This window comes from Sander lucioperca, chromosome 7, assembly GCF_008315115.2.
Source record: "Sander lucioperca isolate FBNREF2018 chromosome 7, SLUC_FBN_1.2, whole genome shotgun sequence".
NCBI lineage: Eukaryota > Metazoa > Chordata > Actinopteri > Perciformes > Percidae > Sander > Sander lucioperca.
The window spans coordinates 6336507-6356993 of NC_050179.1; the positions used below are offsets into that span (position 1 = coordinate 6336507).

The 20487-nt window shown below is 40.5% G+C and overlaps 3 protein-coding genes across 7 annotated transcripts; 2 read left to right on the plus strand and 1 right to left on the minus strand.

Moving 5' to 3' along the window:
- The first annotated feature begins 207 nt into the window (after positions 1-207).
- Positions 208-10624, plus strand: pus7 (pseudouridine synthase 7). Of its 5 annotated transcripts, none has more exons than XM_036002886.1 (18): positions 208-430; positions 628-783; positions 1556-1858; positions 1942-2026; positions 2322-2438; positions 2534-2678; positions 3198-3215; positions 3508-3619; positions 3744-3821; positions 4029-4157; positions 5284-5409; positions 5504-5565; positions 5669-5829; positions 6107-6233; positions 6786-6887; positions 7932-8061; positions 8182-8273; positions 10076-10624. In XM_036002886.1, the coding sequence occupies exons 3-18, from the start codon at positions 1566-1568 to the stop codon at positions 10210-10212; spliced, it is 1914 nt and encodes a 637-aa protein (XP_035858779.1). In that variant the 5' UTR covers positions 208-430; positions 628-783; positions 1556-1565; the 3' UTR covers positions 10213-10624. The 5 variants fall into 5 exon arrangements, with proteins under 5 accessions (XP_035858779.1, XP_035858778.1, XP_035858780.1 ...); XM_036002885.1 differs by having other exon boundaries at positions 628-753; XM_036002887.1 differs by having other exon boundaries at positions 628-680.
- Positions 10625-11804: 1180 nt separating this feature from the next.
- LOC116038761 (endonuclease domain-containing 1 protein-like) lies at positions 11805-14007 on the minus strand. Its single transcript, XM_031283393.2, has 2 exons — positions 13642-14007; positions 11805-13471 (listed from the first exon to the last, which is right to left on the minus strand). The coding sequence occupies exons 1-2, from the start codon at positions 13933-13935 to the stop codon at positions 12875-12877; spliced, it is 891 nt and encodes a 296-aa protein (XP_031139253.1). The 5' UTR covers positions 13936-14007; the 3' UTR covers positions 11805-12874.
- A 2858-nt stretch (positions 14008-16865) lies between these two features.
- On the plus strand, positions 16866-20043 carry aplnr2 (apelin receptor 2). Its single transcript, XM_031283092.2, has 2 exons — positions 16866-17120; positions 17944-20043. The coding sequence occupies exon 2, from the start codon at positions 18179-18181 to the stop codon at positions 19628-19630; it is 1452 nt and encodes a 483-aa protein (XP_031138952.1). The 5' UTR covers positions 16866-17120; positions 17944-18178; the 3' UTR covers positions 19631-20043.
- Positions 20044-20487: the final 444 nt, after the last annotated feature.

Consider the following 20487-nt stretch of genomic DNA (forward strand, 5'->3'; position numbering starts at 1 on the left):
AAATAATTCACCATGTGAAGTCAGCCGCCATATGTCCACACGTCTAAGAAACATTAATAAAACTTCTGTAACGTTCTGTGAAAGTTGCTATGATAACGGAAACATTGCAGAAGAAGAGCGAATGCCTTTTTTAAGGTTTAACAACTGTATGTAAAAGCATGTGTGACAGTTAAGAAGTTTGAGCTGTTGTTTTTCCTATTTTTTATTTTTATTTTTAATTTTTCTCTTTTTTTGCTGTCGGTCGAGAGTGGTCGAGTATGGGGAATGATTGACAGGTCCCTAACCAAACGTTTGCAGTGGGAGGGCTTTAGGGTAGGTTCTGTTTCCGGAAGCAACGACACACAGACACACAGACACACACACACACACACGTGTGGAATAAGCTGGCGTTCAACGCTGTCCGTACTCTAGTGATTATCACCAGACGCAGGTAAGTTAAATCAGACGTTTGACTAGAAACGACAACGTTTTCGCTTTATTTACACTGACGTTTCAGCTTAGCTTTGCTGCTAGCAACGCTAACCTTAGCCAGTGATGTTAGCTAATAGATGACAATGCGAATGCGCTAGCGACTTTGCTAACTTTTGAGTCTTCAGCATTATGTTCATTAACGTTATGTCTTTTCAGTACCTGCCTGGAACTCGGGTCCGTTAAGAAGTCCCTGCAAGTGTTTGGCAGCTGTCAGACAAGAAGCGTTTCCCAGAGCCACATCTGTCTCTTGCCTTGCCTCAGCTCCACAAACAACGCTATTAAGTCAGTAGCATCGTTTTCTAGGCCATTAATGTCAGTTGAGTTTGTTGTCATTAATGTTACTCATGCAAACACGGAAATGCAATACAGCTGTATTTTAAGTTTATTTCAGTGCAGCAGCTATTACTGCGTAGATTTAAGTACAGCAGTCTTAATATATTAGTAGTGATGGTATATAAAACAAGATGGATCACACCAAAATTACATTCCTGGGTAAAACTTTATTGATCCCACATCGGGGAAATGTACTTGTTACAGCAGCTCAAGAGTAAAAAAACAAAGGAAAAAAGTGACTGAGTGATAAAAAGAAATTAAACAAGACAAAACAACCAGAATAACACACAAAAATACTAATAAAATAGCTACATCTTTCACTTACACAGATGTATCCATGATGGATAATTGCACAGGATAATTGGAATGCGCACATGGTGTGTAGCATTGTACTAGAAAATACAGTATATAAATCATGATGGATTAATAGCTTAGCTGTTGACCACGTAATTATAATATCCCCAGTTTTGAGTCCATCTGGGGAACTTTGTTGATTTTCAGACTCTCCTGGTGTCACCCAATAAAGGCAAAAATATACCTCAAAAATACTTATTTTAAAAATAAAGGGTTGTCTCAGCCCGAAATGACTAATTTTCTCAAAACATTATACAATTATTTTCATAGTAGGTTTACTTCCCATGACAAGTAAACACAAAATAATATTTATTCATTTGGTGGAATACCCTCTAACGGTTGTATTTTGTGGATCTGTTTGTATTACAACACAGTTTCTCTGTCTTTGTTGTCACAGCTTGGCTCTGATGGCTGAGTCTGAGCCTGTGCCTGTTCCTGTCCAGTTGGGAGAAAAGAGAGGCTGTCCAGAGGATGAAGAGGAAGACACGCCATCAAAGAAACCCAAAGTTGAGAGCGATCACGAGAATGGAGGCCCTCCCCACCAAGATGAGGAGGAAGAGCCAGAGGGTGAAACAAATGATGGAGAGGAGGATGGTGAGACCTTTGCTGATATGATGAAGTATGGCCTCACTGAGTTGGATGTGGGCATCCTGAAGTATGTCAGTGACCACGAGGGCTTCTCAGGAATCCTGAAGGAAAGGTTTGTCCTCCATAGTCATTAGTTTACATAAATAGTTTCGGTTTGAATTGTTTAACAGATGATTGATTGCAGTTTGTTCTCAGATATTCTGATTTTGTGGTGCATGAAATCAACAAAGAAGGCAAGATCTTGCATTTAGATGACCTCTCTATCCCTGCAGAGGCAGAGGTAAGCTATTGGATGAAATTTCAATCACCAGCATTACTTCTATATTATACTATTTTTGGGATTTTACTAACATGACTATATCCACAAGATGACTGCAAGGGAGTACCAGTCAGCATTTAGAATGTGGTATTATTTCTTGTTGAACCCAGTCAGAGATGAAACTCAAATTCATTATACACATGGACTTGGTGATGCATTACTGTAACTGTGCTATTGATACTGTTAGCAAAACAGATATTAAAGACACCCTTTCATAGAAAGCAACTGTCACATCAAGGTACTTCTTCTAATTTAGGAAGTCCCAGAGGCTCAGTCGCAGCCAGAGGAATCTGACGTGCTGACTGAAGAGCAGAAAAAGCAGCTTGGGGAGCTGCAGCACTTTAAGAATAAAGAGGACAATGTCTCTATTGAGGTGAGTTTACACATCCTGGATCCCTTTTTATGACATCACTTAGAACTCGTTGGGAGTTTTACATGATGTCCTTACTCCTCTTTTAACATCCGTAGGTGATGGATGATACTAAAGAGAAGCGGACGCTGGTCCACAAAGCCATCAAGACTCAGTTTGCTGGTCTGGAGACAAAGACAGAAGAGAAGGAAGGACGCAAGTTCATAGTGGCCTACCATGCTGCTGGGAAGAAAGCTCTAGCTGGTATGTGGATGGAAGACAGAACCAGATGTCACATGTCAGCCTTAAACTGTCTGGACAGAGCTCTTGACTAGTAAATTAATTCAATGATCAGACAAATGATTTATTGCATGTCTGCCTTCAGCTCATCTGCTGCAGTGCATGTGGTCTGCAGTACAGTAAAATATGTTGCATGCACTTGTGCATGATCAAGACATCTGCATGATTCTGCTCCGATCTGTACTCTCGGTGGTTTTTAAACAAGCTGATTTTTGGTTTTAACTGACTTTATTATTCAGTGGAATGCTGATTTCTAGATTTCGCTTAGTTTGGTCAGAATGAGTGATTTAAAACACAATAAGGATAGCAGAGATTCACTTTTGTGATGCCTTGCACCCTTGTTGCATAAACCATTTAAATACCATGCTCCACTCTCAGGCCCATGCATGAGATCTGACCCCTGACAACTTTCCCCACAGTCCTTAAACAGCTCTTTCTTAGTAACATTATTCTATCCTCCTTTTGCTTTTCTCTGGTGGATAGAGGTCAAAGCAACTGCAGGTAAGAACCTGTTCTCCCCACAGCACAGAGGAAGTGGTTAAAACCCACATGGAGTCAGGTGTTGGTTACTAGATGTGGTTGAAATGCTTTTTGTTTTTGTAATTAGAATTTTAAAACGTATTCCCCTTATTTATTTATTCATGTTGCCATCACAAAGTAGTTGTCTTTACAGGTAATCTGTTAAGCTTGAACTGGAATCTTTAAAGCTATTTGTGTGTTTGAATATTTGAATTATTTAGCTCAACAATTCTTACTGTATTTAAGTAAAACTTCTTTTCTGTGTCCATGAAAGCTCCAAGGAAACACTTCTGGCCCAAAAACCGGGGCAGTTTCTGCCACTTTGTCCTGTACAAGGAGAACAAGGACACCATGGACGCTATCAATGTGCTATCAAAGTTCCTCAGGTCTGAATGTAGTACTTTAAAAATTATCATTATTTAATAATAAGGAACAGATTGACAGTCTATTTGCCCTATGAAATATGATTGTAGCTAAGCACCATCATTACAATAATTTGTGTCTTTCTAGGCTTAGACCCAACATGTTTTCCTACATGGGAACCAAGGACAAGAGAGCCATCACTGTGCAGGAGATTGCAGTGCTCAAGTGAGTGTGTAATGCGTTTAGCAAATCACAACATTAATTACTGTGCATTCATTTGCAAATTGTCTGTGGATGATTTTAAATAGGTGGTACATGTTCCATCTTGTCACTGCTGGAGGTGTTTCTGCTGTTACTAGGCATATGATCTCTGGTGGATCAGCTTGTTGTACAGGATCAGTACTTAAAGAAACCTTGTCCCTGTCCTCTCAGGATCACAGCAGAGAGGTTGGCTCATCTCAACAAGTGCCTCATGAACCTCAAGCTGGGAAACTTTTGCTACAAAAACCACCCTCTTAAACTGGGAGAGCTGCAGGGAAACCACTTCACTGTGGTCATCAGGTCAGCAGATGTTGTTTATGTTGACGTTTTACTTAACTGTTGTACATTATACCCCTTTCCTGTGCCTTGTTTTGATTACTGTGTAACCTGTATATAAAGATGATATAAAGACCAATAACAACCCAAATTTGGCCATGATGGCTGATATCGGATTCTTATGATTGTGTGGTCTTCATCAGTCTCCGAAAAAATAACGCAGGTCACCATGGACAGTCAGCACGTCTTATTTTATCTTATTATGATTTTGTACGGACTACAAAAAACAAGCAATTAAAAACATCGTAGAATTCATAAAAACACTTTAAGTATTAAGCTGACAATGTTATCTCCAAACCTAGAATATTTTTTGGGCATTTTAGGCCTTTATTTTCATAGGACAAATGAAGGCATGAAAGGGGAGAGAGAGGGGAGAATGACAGGCAGCAAAGGGCCGCAGGTTGAAGTCGAACCCACGGCCGCTGCGTCGAGGAGTAAACCTCTATATATGGGCACATATTCTTCCAGGTGAGCTAACCAGGCAGCCCAAACCTAGAATATTTAGCAATTCTCCTGTCACCAGAAGTTAAAAGCAACCACAACAAAACATTTCCAAGAAGTCAACTACCCAGATAAAGGCCATAAAAAGTATTGCAACTTTCCATCCAAATAAATAATGGATCACCATGGACAGTCTTCTCCCCTATTGTTTAATTATAAAAGAATTTAATCTGACAGCTTATTAGCTGGATAATTGTAGGGTCCTGTTTGGATTTAGTCTAATCATCAAAAATCATCTGATATAATCATGGAAGGTCCAACAACCTCCAAGTCTTTAATACTACGACTCACCAATAAATAAATAAACTGATACCTCCATTTGATTCTTCTAGCATGTTCCTGTTCTTCAGTAAAGTCCCTGTCATGTTTATACCTAATGTATTAACGACTAGCATAAAGTCTCAGGTCTAAAGACGTTGTCCCATTGATTGCCTTTTATGTTGTGTTTCTTTACATTGTGTGCATCTAGCCTCCATTTTTGTAAAACACTATCCTCTATTCGAATAGCTCAGGCATACTGTGTTACCGTCACTGTTACATGACTGTACTTCTCATTATTGTTTTATTTGTTGATTTGTTTGTATACCAGGAACATCTCAGGGACCGATGAGCAGGTCGCTCAGGCCATGACATCCCTCAGGCAGACAGGCTTCATCAACTACTATGGCATGCAGCGCTTTGGCACCACAGCTGTGCCTACACAACAAGTTGGCAGGTAAGGTCATGATACAGGGGGAGATACTGACAAATTGATAATGACATAGCATAAGTTACGACAAGTGTTGTTTCCTCCTTTTGATTTGGGACAGAGCTATCTTGAAAGATAACTGGAAAGAGGTGGTGGATTTGATTCTGAAGCCTCGTCCTGGAGGTAATGAGCTTCTTTTTTTTTTTTAATCACACTCTTTTTCTTCAATATTTTAAGTGGTTAAAAAGTATGTCAACACTTCCTCCATCTTTACTGCATTCTGAAGCGGAGAAAGAGTTCCTGGTCCGCTGCAGGGAGGAGTGGGCAAAGACTCAGGATCCAGAGGCAGCCCTGAAAAAGCTGCCCAACAAGCGCTGTGTGGAGGGGCAGCTGCTGCGGGGCCTGTCTATGTATGGCAAGAAGAACATCGTCACTGCTTTTGGACTGGTTGGTTTTTTTTTGTATTGATGGTGCTAATAATAGGCTGGAAATGTGGGTGAGACATACAGAACATAAAATAAGTAACACAGCCAGTTATAGTGCTCTTATAACCAAACTGGCCAAAAGCACGACTATTGTACTGGGCAGATGTCAGGTGTAAATATGTGTTGTATGCTACTTGGAACAGCTGTCTGTTTAGTTAAACCTGCATGTTCACTGACATTTAATTTACATCCAAAGAAGCTTTACTGATTACTGTCTGTTCTTTTTTTTTCTCCCTCAGATCCCTCGTAACAACCGTCTGATGTACATCCACAGCTACCAGAGCGTGGTGTGGAACACCATGGTGAGCCGGAGAATCGAGGCCTTCGGTCTGAAGGCTGTGGAGGGGGACCTGGTGCTTAAAGGAAGTAAGAAGTTCATCTTTCTCTTCTGCAAGCTAATGTTTTATACTAAAGGAATTGTTTGCTGTTTTGGGAAATATGTTTATTTGCTTCCTCACCTGGAAAAACCACAAATATTTAGGTTTTACACTTCAGGTTTTGATCTGCAGCTTCATATTTCCCGTACAGACATGAGTGATAATGGTCTTTTCGTCTAACTCTCAGCAAGAGAGCAAAATATCTTTTGTCCCAAAATGTCAAACCATGGCTTTAACTAGTTTTAGTTTTAAAGTAAGCTTTAAAGAATGCAGATCATTTTGCAATTCCTGTGTCACCAGAAGTTAAAAGCGACCGAATCAAAACATTTCCAAGTAGTCAATTTGTTGCTACCCATATGATGGCTACATAAGAAAAAGCCCCTTTCCAACCAATCATTTGTACAGACTAAAACTAATATTAGTCATGGAAAATGCACTTTATATCATGGGATTTCAGTTTTAAACGTGAAGACAATTCAGCCTCATGATGTTAAAAGGGCAACTGCTGCCGACTGATGTTGTCTCTGATTTGTTGATGAAGCCACAGCACACGTGCTGTCTGCAGAGGAGGCCGAGAGTCGCTCCATCCATGACATCGTAATGCCACTTCCTGGGTTTGATGTCATCTACCCCTCTCATCATGGTAAGAAGGGGCTCTGTGTGATTTAGAGTTCATTCGTTTGCATGTTAAATAAAAAGATAAAATAACATTGGGGAGGTTCTAACACTAACGTATGTGACAAAAACACCCGTTACCACAGACCCACACCATTGGGCTTTTTAAACTACATCAACTTAGATTGACAAATGCTTTAAAGCAGCCATATTATGCTCATTTTCAGGTTCATAATTGTATTTTAAGGTTGTACCAGAATAGGTTTACATGGTTTAATTTTCAAAAAACACCATATTTTTGTTGTACTGCAGTGCTCTCTCTCACTGCTGCAGCTCCTCTTTTCACCTGGTCTCTGTTTTAGCTACAGAGTGAGACCTCTTTTCTTCTTCTTCTTCTGTACTATCTTTGATTGCACTGCACATGTGCAGTTGCTCAGATGTAGATCATGTCAGCTAGCTAGCTCCATAGACAGTAAAAGAAAGGCTGTTTCTACAACTTCAGTCAGTTACAAGGCAGGATTAGCTGGGAGACTTCTAATCACATGTAAGTAGTTCTTTTGTAGATTATGGTGAACTTGTGTGTGTTGTAGCAGTGCTTTGCTATTGAAAACGAGGTAGCATGCTAGCGTTAGCATTAGCGTTAGCATGCTAACGCTAACGCTACGAGCTAATGGTTGAGGTTAGCCTGCTCGTTTCGGCTTGTGACGTCACAAGCCGTGCCGATTTTGAACAGCTCACCCAGAGTCTGAAGGCAGGACACATTCAGGAACCGTATCTCACTCTAAACAGCATGGATGGATTTTTTTCAAAGTTTGTATGTGTGTGGAAGCACCAGAGACACAACATAACACCCCAAATCCCAGAAAAAGTGATTTTTTCACAATATGGGCACTTTAATAACAAAAAACTGCTGATAAAAAGCTAAATGAAAGAGAAAATAAAGATGTGTTTTAGCAAAATCTAAATGAATTGGCAAATAAATGGAATTAAGGTAAGCCCACAGAAAAGGAAATGAAAGGAAAGTTTAGTCCTGAGCTTGTAATTGACTGTAATGCTCGTGTCTTTCTGTCAGTGGGTAAAGGTTACAGAGAGCTGCTCTCTGCAGACGGGTTGGACATCGACAACATGAGACACAAAGTGAAGGACTACTCTCTGGCTGGAGCGTACAGACGCATCATTATCAGACCCAGTGATGTCAGCTGGTTAGCAGCAAATTAAATTACTACTATATGCATTTATTTGAATGCTTTACCTGAATTATTCTGTAATACTGTGATTTCTCTAACCGGGTGTGTTGTGGTATTTCTGTCTATTTTACGCAGGGAGGTGATTAAATACGATGACCCCAGGATCTCCCTGGTGCATAGTGATTTTGAGAAACTGGAGAACAAACCTGCTCCTGTCTTCAACAATGGTAAAGTTCCCGTTAGGATCGTTTTTGGTGCGTGTTAAAAGTGGTAATACATTGGACTGACTTTTTTCTGTGGTAGGAAAAAGTGATTCAGATAAGGCAACTCTCTGAACTGTCCTGGACTAGACTATATTGCCATTGCAGCAATACTGAATTGAGTTTATGACACAGCTGTAAGATTGTTAAAACATTACTTAGATTACATAGACGTAGCTTTAAACTGAATTTGACCAAGTTTCTGCCCCCACGCATCCTTACATCTACATTGTTTGGTTTCTTTTGGCCACAGAGCAACTCTGACCTATAATGACCTTGTAAAGTTGATATGGTGAACATGTTCTCAAACTGTTACCTATTTACACATCCAGCAGACATGGAGCAACCACTGCTCAGAATATGCTTCTACTTAAGAGGGTGAAGAGAAATTTGAGAAATTGAGACACTATGCAACTTAACTGCTCAGAATAATAAAAAATTAAAAGAAATGACAGGTTGTTTGTGCTCTGCAAATTGGTATTTTCACCCATTATTTAAAGGTGCAATATGTAATACTGACAGCTAGTGTTTAAAATAGTTACTCATAGTTTTCTCACATAGCCAGACATACTTCACAGCGCAGCGGAGTAGCTAACGTTAGATGCTGGCTACAGTCATAAAAGCCCGTGCTAACATGGAGCTCTGTACCCAACTGAAAGGCACACTTTTTCGGCTTAGAATTACGGTAGGAACCACTAAAAACCCCACAACCTCGCTGTCCTCGTCACACGCCAGACAGACACACTTCCTCTGCTAAGAATTACAATAGGAACCGCTAAAAATACCACTACCTTGCCGTCCTTTATCACCCAACTGAAATACACACTTTATTGGCTTTATTAGCCAGGACCAGTTGGGATCACTTTACTGGCTGTGTCTCAATTGTTTTTGCGAGTAACAAACTCGGGTACTGTATAATTCAATGTGAGTACACAAATGTTGAAATGACATAAAATGCCCGTCCCTTGTAGCCGTGATAAATTAGCCTGAAGCTAATGCTTACCTGTTCAGGAGGAAGTTGGCCAACTCTGCGTCCTTTGGGCTCTAAGCTGTCTCCATCTTTCAAATACATCTCCAATATTTACCCGGGGTTTGTTACATCTCTGGTGTTTTTAGGTCAGGTAGAATCTATCTCTGTTGATCCTGTTTGTTTGTTTGCTGCTTTCATGCCTGTACTAACGTTACTGCTGTAGCGCGCTGGGTTTACGTGTTTACAGGTATATCTGGCAACCCGGCCTGGCTGTCAAACTGGGCAGTTGATACCAACACACAGGCCAAAACACAAACAGAAATTCCTTCATGGAACGGAAATTTCAAAAGGAGAGAATACTGGCATTAGCATTGTTGTCAGAAAAAAGTGTTTCAACTTAGCATGTTACCTTAATATCTGATGACACATTGGGGTCATTTTTGGATTTATTACAGTAAATATATTACATATTGGACCTTTAAGTACTCAAATGTGAATACACTGGTAGGTTCCCTGATTTTTATTTGTATGATAAGACCCCCCTCCCCCCCAAAAAAAAAAGAAGAAGAAAAAAGAAAAGAAAACTTATAGATACAGTAGCTGGGCTGTAACTCGTCTGTCAATTTCCCCATGTTGATGAATGTAGCATAAGCTTGAAGTAGCTAATTAGGGGTGTATAAGATGCATTGAGTTGAGATGCCTGAATGCAGATTTTTGTTGACTTCTCATGAGATGGCAAAGTGTTTTGACAGCCATCGTTTTACACACTCTAACAGTCATTTTCTCCTTCCTCCGACAGAGGGGAAGTATCGAGCTCTGCGGATGGAGTTCTCCCTGCCTCCCTCAACCTACGCCACCATGGCAATCAGAGAGGTCCTCAAGTTGGACACTAGCATCAAGAAACAGACACAGCTCAACACCACCTGGTTCAACTGAGACCAAAACACACCGGCACAAACTGGACTGCTGCTGCAGGCTGCAAAGCACCTGTCTACTGTGGCTACTAACTGTTGTGAGTGTTTTTAAATGTGTTATGCCGCGTGTGACAGTGAGAGCAATTGGGTTCGGTGTGAAGCCAAAAGGTTATTTCTTTGGAGTACAAAGAGCAACAATTTATCATTATTCAACTTTTTTTAAGTGTTTCTGTGCTGCTATGATTCAGCATATTTTGACAATGATTTAAGTAGACTTTTCTGCTTTCAGGCTGCTGTCTCATACAGTAATCCCTGGTGCACAGGGTGCTCAGCAAGCCCTCTTTGTACAGAAATATGAGTTTTTCTTTTTTAACTTTAAGCTAAATGTGTAAATTGAAAACTCTTGAAGAGAGAAATTAAAAATGTTGAGTTAATAGTGTGCAGTCTTTCTTTGATTTTCTTGACGTGTATGTATTGTCAATATGCTATTCATTTCTTAGCATAATGAGGGTTTTTAGATATTGTTCAATGCACTGAAGAAACCTTTTTCCACCTTTGTTATTCAGAACAATACAATTTAGGGCTGCCCTCTCTTAGTTGATTAGTCAACTAAGATTTCTTTAGTCGATTTTATAATTTTTTATGCTTTTTTTTTTTTTTTTAAAGTGGAGAAACTCCGTTTTACATATTTGTCAATTAAATCAACTAATCGATTAGTCTGCATAATCCAAGTGTGTTAGTCGACTGAGAACTTTTTTAATTGAGCACACCCCTAATACCAACTAGTGCAGTGCCCGTTGAAAATGTGCCTGTTTGGAACAGGCGATTACTTGGCCTGTGGTATTGCTGCTTGTAGAATTCATCAAAACCAAATTGTACCCCAAAATGACTTACAGACGGACCCCAAACCACTTCATATGCAACTCCACTGTATAGCCTACTACTGACTTACAGTGTAGGCTAGTTCTACATCAGAGGAAGACATTGTACTACTGTATTTACCTGACAGAGAACGCTGCAGATTCAGAATGTAATCACAAAATATGACAATGAAAATGTGGAGTAATCAGACATTAGACTCATAGCAGTACGCTACCCACCCGGCCTGTTATGAGAGCTAATCAGCACATATCTGCGTTAATCAACCACCAGAACCGGACCGTGTGTGTGTGTGCAGAGAGAGAGATTTTATTATATACAACCTGTAGGGGGACAGAAGCGGGAAAAGTTACATAGCGTTGCTTTAAAGGTGCTCTAAGCTATGTTGGGTGACGGCGTTCAAAGTATTTTCAAACAAAACGAGGCTAGCTTGCCCCTCCCTCCTCCTCATCCTGTCCCCTCCCTTCCCTTGAAATGTATTTTGGGCTCTTATCAGTTTGCTGCTGGTCAAAACAGTGGCGCTGACCATCTGGCACTGTGGCATATGCCAGCTGGCAGGATACAGCTACCCACTCAAACTAAATGCGGTTACTAATTGTACAATTCTTCCTGGGGCTATATCTGTCTCTGCCCTCTTAGTGTTGGATCATTTCACTGTTTGTGTTTTGATGTGTAGCATCTATGACCTGCTGTACCAAAGAGATCTTACTAGATTCTGACAAATAATGAACAAAGTCAAAGTGTACATCCAACTTTATTTAAACTTATTTAGCTTTTGTAGTTCACATTTCTTGGCACCGTTTGAAATCCAAATAAACTTTCAGAAGAAATGGGACCACTTAAAAAGGCTGAACCCAACTTACTACTGTTTTCTATTCTGATTAACAGGGAAACAAATTCCCAATTTTCATTGACAAGTAAAACTAGAGTTGTAAATGTTATATTATTTTAGAGGATAATAAAATCTGGATATTGGCCCAGTTTGTCCTGAATTTGCCTGTGTGGCTTCCCGTAAGATAAGTGAATAGTAGCGTTACAGTTAAGAGGCTGTATGCAAAATGTACAACTGGTCTAATTTAACTTTGCTGAACAAAAGGCCTACAGAAGCAGGTGTAGTTTCCAATCATTAAGATTAGTTACCATGAGATAAAGTGAATGAGTTGTACAACCATGTAGGGTTTTCATGGTGAGTTTATGCCCAACAAAAACTTCTTAATGCACCATCAAATACAACATCATTGAAATAATAATTAATAGTGGAAGTTTTAAGATGTATTTAAGTTACAAAGGGGATTTTTACTCAGATGTTAACATTGAGAATCAATCTTGACCTTCGGGCACAGTATATGTAACAAAATCTAAGCTCAAAGGTCCACTTAATAGTTTTTAAGAGCTTTCAACCAGATCCTCTAATGTGAATGGAGCTCAGGAAAGCTAGTAAGTGCACTTTTTAACTGAGATTATTTCATTTTACTGTAAACAGCAAATACTGGCTAAATAAGTAAAGATCAGTCCAATTATAACAAAATGCAGGCTAATAGTGGTATGACAAAAATTTGAATTGAATTGAAGCAAACAAGCGGCCACTGTACATGGATGGAACACTGTAAGTTGGATAATGGAATTAAAATTGAGACGTGGGCAACAAGTTTGATTTAGCCCAAAAAACTGTAAAATTTAGAATAAATGAATTAAATATTTAATGAAATGAGTTGCTCCTAATCAGCTTCTAAATGTTGAATATTATTGACACTGATGTGGATATCAATATATATACTAAATATGAAGGACCCATCTCCATTTTCTTAAGGGTGATGCAGGGCACTATTAGGAGGAACACAGTTGTCATAGAAGATCTGGAAAGAGCTGCCAACGTAAGTTACCCTCTTCAGGAAGTCCTCCAGCTGCGGCACCGTCATCTCTTGAACCTTGTTATCCTCTCTGTCGTTGAGCCCATGAGCTGCAAATGCAGGAAACTTAGAGCGCTCTGAGTACGGTGCATTGTGGTCAAAATCAATGCAGCAGTAGGCCGACCAGAGGTAGGTGGGGATGCCCAGGCGATTGATGTTGTGGCGGCGGATTGTGTGCCCCGAGGTAGTGACCCCGGTGATTACATAGGCGGTGCCACGACAGTAGTTGTTGAGCCGCTTGCGAATGATGTGCTCGTGGTTTTTCCAGGGACCAATGTTGAACTCTCTGACCTGAGGGACCACGTTTGTCAGGGTGTAGGTGGATGCTTTGTCATCAGGGTGGGCCTGGTGCTCGTCTGGATTCAGCTGACCACGTTCATAGATTACAGTGTTAGAGTAGTCGTCAAGCACGGCCTGAGCATCCTCAAAACTACTGTGGAGGTTTTCTGAAGGGAACGGCTGCATCTCACGTGATTCAGACACTGTGGAGAGCTGTCAGGATAAACGTTGTCATTATTAAAAACTAAAAATGTGGTAAGTAAGTAGATTATCAGATAAGACTGATTGCCAAAGGATCTTCCCAAAATGTCCTATCTTTAACATTGGCAAGTATACTTTTCTTAAAGGAGGGACAGACAGCAAATCCAATACTCAGCCCCTACCTGTGGCTCATACATCCAAGGCACATCAACCTTCTTGGAGCCGTCCGAGCGCTTGAAGGTGTACGCAGAATAAACAGGGATGTGGTTGAAGGTGTCATACAGGGTGACAAATCTTGGGCTGCCCACATAGATTTGGCAAATCTTTTTAAAATGCTGCTCCTCAAGACCTCGAGGCAACGTGCCCATGTACAAGAACTGTTTACACTCAGGTGAAAGGTGTTCCTTCACCTCTGCTCCTGCCATCACAATTACAAGAAGACAGATGAGCATTTGATCCCTTCTGTAGACAATCATGACGAATCATGCAGTCTCCACGGAGCATTTAATCCTTTAGAAACGTCGTCCTGCTGTGTGGACTTGTATGTGCCTCCTCTGTGTTTCATACCATCCCAGGCATATTATGCAAATTCTTATCTTTTTCACTTTACAAGCAGCCAAACTATTGCCATGTTTGAAAATCCATCTCTGGCCATTACAGTTTAGAGATCCTAAAGGTCCTCCTGCGCAACCACATAGGAGTTCTGAGTAATTCTGTCCTACTGGTCCTCTTTCAGGTTGAAATTATACAGGAATCTTGTAATTGAAGTGAATTATTATCCTGAAAACCAGGAGAGTGAGGGGATATCAGTCAAGAAGAGTCCAAACACACCCACACAGCCAATAGGCCTTTTTTCATAGCAGACATTTTACCAATAACTAATAACATTAATGATGACTCTGTTCCATTTGCACTAAGTGTTCCTATAAACCTTTCTAAAATAAAACCCTGTGAATTCCCTGCAATGACGAGACAAAATGTCAGCTTTGAAAAAAATAATATTAAGACCATTACAGTCATTCAATATGTTTAATATTTGAGACCTTTCCTTCAAGCCCCATTACACTAATGAACTCATAGGTTACAGTTTCCCATCTGTGTCATAAGGTCTTTATAGGCCTAGAAAAAGGTTAGCCAAACTTTCTGGTAGCTGACAATCAAATTAAGCAATGCTGCTGGATATTTCATCATCAAGCTAATACAGGATAATACAGGTATGTGTTTTTAAGCCCCAGGAACCACCAAACCTTGAATATTGTAATGAAGCCTCTCTTCAAGTGCAATTTAATTCACATTGTTTCACCAGGACAATCCACTGTCAACATTGCTGTCCAGGAGCCCTAGGTATTAAGAGTCTACAGACGTGTTGGCATCTCTGTGAGAACTACTTAAGCACTGCACAGTGGCAGTGCAACACTTCCTGTTGATCAAGTGTATAAGTGTTCAGATTTCAGTTTAAATTTGAAAACCTGTAGAGTGTGGTAGCTGCACCAGAATACTGAAGGCTGCTCTTTTAAGATGTGGATTGATCTCACCACTCAAACGCCTTTGTTCTCTCAGGAATTGGGGGGATGATATGATGCATTGATTTAAAAACCACTGTCAATACAGTTACTGTAATTCAGTCCACTCTGAAGATTGTCAATCTTTATGTGGTCTTCCAAAGTCTTTTGTTACATGGCAGCGCTTTCTTCCCCTGTTGTTTCCCACTGTGATCCTCAGCCTACAGTTTTCTTCTCAATGAAACAGTTGTATTTACTCCTGCCTTTCTTTTCTTGTCTGTGTGTGTGTGTGTGTGTGTGTGTGTGTCTGTGTGTGTGTGTGTGTGTGTGTGTGTGTGTGTGTGTGTGTGTGTGTGTGTGTGTGTGTGTGTGTGTTCACTACCATTTTCTGTGAGAGAAAAGACTGGAATGTTTTTAGAAACATCTGTTTCCATAACAACAGGTTGATGACAGCATGACCTCTGCCCCTGTGGTAACAAACACTTCCTGTTTACTATTGGGACATCTTTTCTGTTTACACTGTAACCCCATGCTGACCTACTGTATCCATCCATCCATCCATCCATCCATCCGTCCATCCGTCTATCCATCCATCCATCCATCCATCAGTCCATCGATAACAGCACTTAAAAATAACATATAAAAGCCAAAATGCCACTAAAACTCCTTTTTATTATCATCTCTGAAGGTGAAGTTGAGGGGGTTGTGGACTACATCCATCTTATGGTTAGAGGTTTTGTATAGTAGTACTTTTTATTGTTAAATGTAGTAACATAACATTATCTCATAAAGGCTCAGGGGATAAGACACCAACCGTGAACTGCAACATCTCCGCTTGGAATCTCCACTATTGCTATCTTTAAATTATATTATTTTATGAATGTAATGTTGTAAAAGTTCAAGTTTCTATTGAAATTCAAAGACTTGAATTTCTAGTTCAAAATCAAATTTGCATATGTTAGCTGTTAACAGCTAACATCTTACACCTAACCTGACCATTTCATTCCTAGTAGTTACTTTAGGATGACAGTTTCTTCAGCTGCCACTGAACTTTTAATCATGAGAAAAAGTATGTGTTATGATAACAATTTACGTTTTACAAAAATATATGCTGTTGTTTAATCAGTAAGACAGTTACTGGTCATAGTTATAGTAAGTTTGCCCACTCTAACGCAAAGACACATTTTATGTAGGAGGTAATAACTGTAGTAACTAGTAACAGACATCTGTCAAATAAATGCGGTGAAGTAAAAAGTACAGTATTTCCCTTGTAGTTAAGAAGTAGCATAAATTGGAAATACTTGAGTAAAGTACAAGTACCTCAAAATTGTACTTACGTACAGTACTTCACCCCACTGACTGTCATTTAATACACACGTACTGTGAATTTGCATCCTCCTTATGGCAAGAGATAGGACAGCTGTGGATCAGGATCTACTTTCATCTGAAAACTGTCAGTATTTTTCTTTTTTTTTTTTACACCAGCTATATACAGAATAATGGTTTAAATGCCCATTTAAATATATTCATGAAGGCTGCCTCACATACATTCACTGTTCTATTCTGATATTGCGGTCAGACTATGAAAGTGAGGGCTGTTATTTGTTTGTGCTCTGTGTGAGTTGTTACATTTGATGACTGTATACACACTGAGCGTGAACATGTGAGACACAAAAGAGTGTTAGTGTTTGCACACATTTGTGTACTGTATGTGCATAGAGAATATGAGCAGCCTAAAGGATTGTGGGGGATCTGTTTGTGTGTCTCGGGTTTGTGTGTGTTTGCAGTGGGTGGGTGGGGGGGGGGGGGTTATATTGTGTCTCTTGGGAGGTGTGTGGGGTTTGTGCTGTGGGGGGGTGTTTGCAGGTCTCGTAACACTCTGCTGGGGTGGTCTGGTCTTAGAACAAGAGAAAGGAGTGTGTGTGTGTGTGTGTGTGTGTGTGTGTGTGTGTGTGTGTGTGGCACATAGCTATATATTCAGGCTTGAGAGGAAGGCACACTTTCTGGCTCAGTACAGATGCACAGATTGAGAGAGAAACAGGAGAAGAAGTCACAGAGAGAAGACAAGATGAGAGGACAGTGGCTGAATTTTGCTCCACAATGATCATCGCAGCATCTTAGAAAGGATTTCATTGTCCAAGCTGATGAAGTAGCCTGAGGTAAGTGAGCTTCATCATAATTCCTCTCAAGACCCAGCCCCTCATTTAGGATTGCTTGGGTGCAACGTTTAAACATGCAGTTTGATAAAGGCTGCAATCAAACTTTACAGAATGAATTTAAACAATTTCATCATATTTTTTTTCTTTTTTCAAAATGATGTTTATTTTCATCAATTAAGGGAAATATAAAACACATCACAACCCATGTACCCCCCTCCACCATCCCATCACAACATCATACTATCAGTAAAAATTAAATTAAAAAAATAATTTCAGCATATAGTTAACCTTGTTAATAAAGCAGTAACAGACACAAGATTCACATGCTGCATTATTAACTAATCATCTGCCAATGCCTAAAAGGGTCAATTGCTTCATTATTAGTGCAGTGTGAAGTGTCTATTTCTGCGTTTTTGATCAAGAACCTTCCCTTTTGATTGTTGTAGGAATGAAACCATTCATTTAAATGGTGTCAGAGAGGCCTAAAATGGCATCAAAGTCAGCTTAAGTCTTAGATTTTAATTAAAATCCTTTATGTGATATTATTTATTATAGTATGATGATGGACAAGAAAACACAATTTACATGCAATGTCATCATGTGGTTGTTGTTTGCATATAAAAAAGTCTGCTTAACTTTACAGCATTCTTGGGCAGATTAGTCCAAAATTCCTAAACTACATTCCTCAAGTAACGTGTGTAGCAGAATCTTTGGTGTAGCTAAATGTTGCCTTGTTGTTACAAGCTGTGCACATACGATATTTACAGTATTTGTGCCTGTTGCAAAAGTTTTTGAATCTCATAGTGTTTCATTGAAATTTCAGACAATCCAAGTCAAGGGACTGAGGAAGAAGTAAGAGTGAAAAGGGGCCTGGTCTACTACTGGAATCTGGGCCCTGAATCTTATATCTAAAACAACTGTTCCAGTGCAGGAATTTGAACTTTGTGCTTCTAGACATTATTTTGACCAAACTTCAACTTGCCAAGAAAATATTGGGACCTCCAATGATTTTAATAGCAAACTATTTGATATAAGAAACCAAAGAGACGGTGGCACAGATGTCAGACTTCCTCACCTCCCCCTCTCCTTCTACCCCTCCTCTTTTCCACTGCAACTACAGTGACTGGTCTCCCTCCTTCTCCATCATCCCATCCATCTACCTGCTGGCCTTCCTGGTTGGTTGCCTCGGCAACAGTCTGGTGCTGTGGGCCTACCTGGACCGAGCCGATGGGAAGGGAACTGGAAAGCTCTGTTGCACTGGCATTTTCAGAACCAGTCAGCAGAGCATTAACAGTGCTGGTAGATTTCACCATGGGTCATTTCCTCAGAAGAACAAGGAGAACTGTGCATCTTCCTCAAGACAAAGACCCTCCTCTCACTCCTCCTCCTCCTATCCTCCCTCCATCCCTCGTCCCTCCCGCTCACTGACAGACTCTCTGATAGCCAGCTTAGCGTTAGCTGACCTCTGCTTCCTTGTGACTCTTCCTCTGTGGGCGGTCTACACAGCGATGGGCTACCACTGGCCTTTTGGGCAACCCCTCTGCCAAATCAGCAGCTTCCTCACTGCGCTCAACATGTATGCCAGTGTGTTCAGCCTGAGCATGCTCAGTGTGGAGCGGTACTGGGTTCTGACTGGACGCCGGCACTCCAGCCACCATGCCCCACAGAGCTGCCCCAGCAGGGCTTTGTGGATACTTGGAGGGGTGTGGGTGCTGGCGGGGGTGCTGGCGCTTCCTGGTCTGCTGCTGCGCTCTGTCAGGGAGGTAGAGGTAGACCCTGAATCTGATTATGATTGGCAGCTGGAGCAAATTCATCCTACTACTGACTCTGGATCAGTCTTCCTCTCCTGCCAGATGGACTACTCCATGCTGATTGGAGCAGAGCTAGAAGAGACAGATCGGGAGAGGGCAGAGATGTGGTGGACGGCCACCTTGAGTCTTAAATCAACTCTAATTGGCTTCCTGCTTCCTCTTGTTATCTTGCTGGTCTGCTACTGCTCACTGGCCCAGCTCCTCAGCCGACATTTTGGACGGGGCCCTCGTCCTGACCGCAGGCGCCAGCGAAGACTCCTCAGGGTCATCGTAACTTTAGTGATGGCTTTCTTCCTGTGCTGGCTGCCTCTGCATGTTAATAAGACGGTTTCAATGCTGCTGGAGTTTGGCTTTGTCCCATACTCTTGCTCTTTAGATCAGATTTTACTGGCAGCTCAGCCATATGTCACTTGTTTAGCTTATCTTAACTCCTGCCTTAATCCTCTCCTGTACGCTGCATGCGACCCGTCATTCAGGAAGAGATGCAGAGGAGCTCTTCTCATGTTGTGCGGGACGAGCAGGAAAGGAGGAGGAGGAGAGGAAAGGGAGGGAAAAAAGGATGAAGGTGAGGAAGAGGAAAGGAGTTCGGCTTTTCCCACAAGAACACAAGAGGAAACAGCAGATAGGACAGAGGAGGGAGAAGAGGAGAGGGTGGGGGAGGTCGGTGGGATGATTGCTGAGATAACTGCTTCAAAATGATAGAATTTCACATCGAGGAACCAGGACATCAAGTCATTTTGTTTGTTGACAATGAAGCAGCATTGTATGTGATGTGTTTTTCAATATTGTAAAAGACAATCAACACTAGACTGAATTCTAAAGTACTCTTCAAACTTTGAAAGAAACTGTGTCAGAGGTCAATATTTTCAAAATAAACATCCTTATCAAATGAACATTCATGAGTTCATAGACAAAATTCCCTGCTCCCACTCTGCACATTTCCCACAGGAAAGATGCCACCACTTCCTAAAAGGAAAGTCATGCCAGACAGAATGTTCTCATGTCATCTGATCTGTATCTATATGTTGTACTAGTAATATACTCTGAGTTGTTTATTGACTTGTCTTGCACTGTTGTTTTTTTTCTATTAAAATAAGGATCATGTAAACTCACATTTGTCTTTTTAATTGCAAGAACATATAGGCCTAGAACATCTATAAATATGTAAAAATGTTGGTTCAGAAGAGGAACAAAATACAATAGCTCTTAATTATTTCCAGCAAGCCAATAGAGTTAAATTCCAATTGTATATGTCATTTTAACTATAAAAAATAAAGTTCAAATAAAATAATGTTACTTCAGGAGTATAAAACAACAACAGAAAATTCTGAAAAAACTTAAAAGCATAAAGATGAAAACATTGGTAAGGTGTAAGTGTAAGGTAGGGCAAGTGTTTAAATAAAGTGTATAGCAATGGTTTAAAACAAGGTTTAAGTATTATAAACATTCTTATCGCATGTACAACATTTACATATGTGTGTGTTTATAGTAGGCTACATAAGAGTGCTGGGTTGCTCTAATAAAATATTTGTGTAGGCCTATGCAGAAACATTACA

Bases quoted from the DNA above. Each gene is read 5' to 3' on its own strand.
- aplnr2 (XM_031283092.2), top strand. From the start codon at position 18,179: ATGTCAGACTTCCTCACCTCCCCCTCTCCTTCTACCCCTCCTCTTTTC.
- LOC116038761 (XM_031283393.2), bottom strand. From the start codon at position 13,935: ATGATTGTCTACAGAAGGGATCAAATGCTCATCTGTCTTCTTGTAATT. The intron at 13,472-13,641 runs GTAGGGGCTGAG...TTATCCTGACAG, and splicing joins CTTGGATGTATGAGCCACAG to CTCTCCACAGTGTCTGAATC.
- pus7 (XM_036002886.1), top strand. From the start codon at position 1,566: ATGGCTGAGTCTGAGCCTGTGCCTGTTCCTGTCCAGTTGGGAGAAAAG. The intron at 1,859-1,941 runs GTTTGTCCTCCA...GTTTGTTCTCAG, and splicing joins TCAGGAATCCTGAAGGAAAG to ATATTCTGATTTTGTGGTGC. The intron at 2,439-2,533 runs GTGAGTTTACAC...TAACATCCGTAG, and splicing joins AGGACAATGTCTCTATTGAG to GTGATGGATGATACTAAAGA.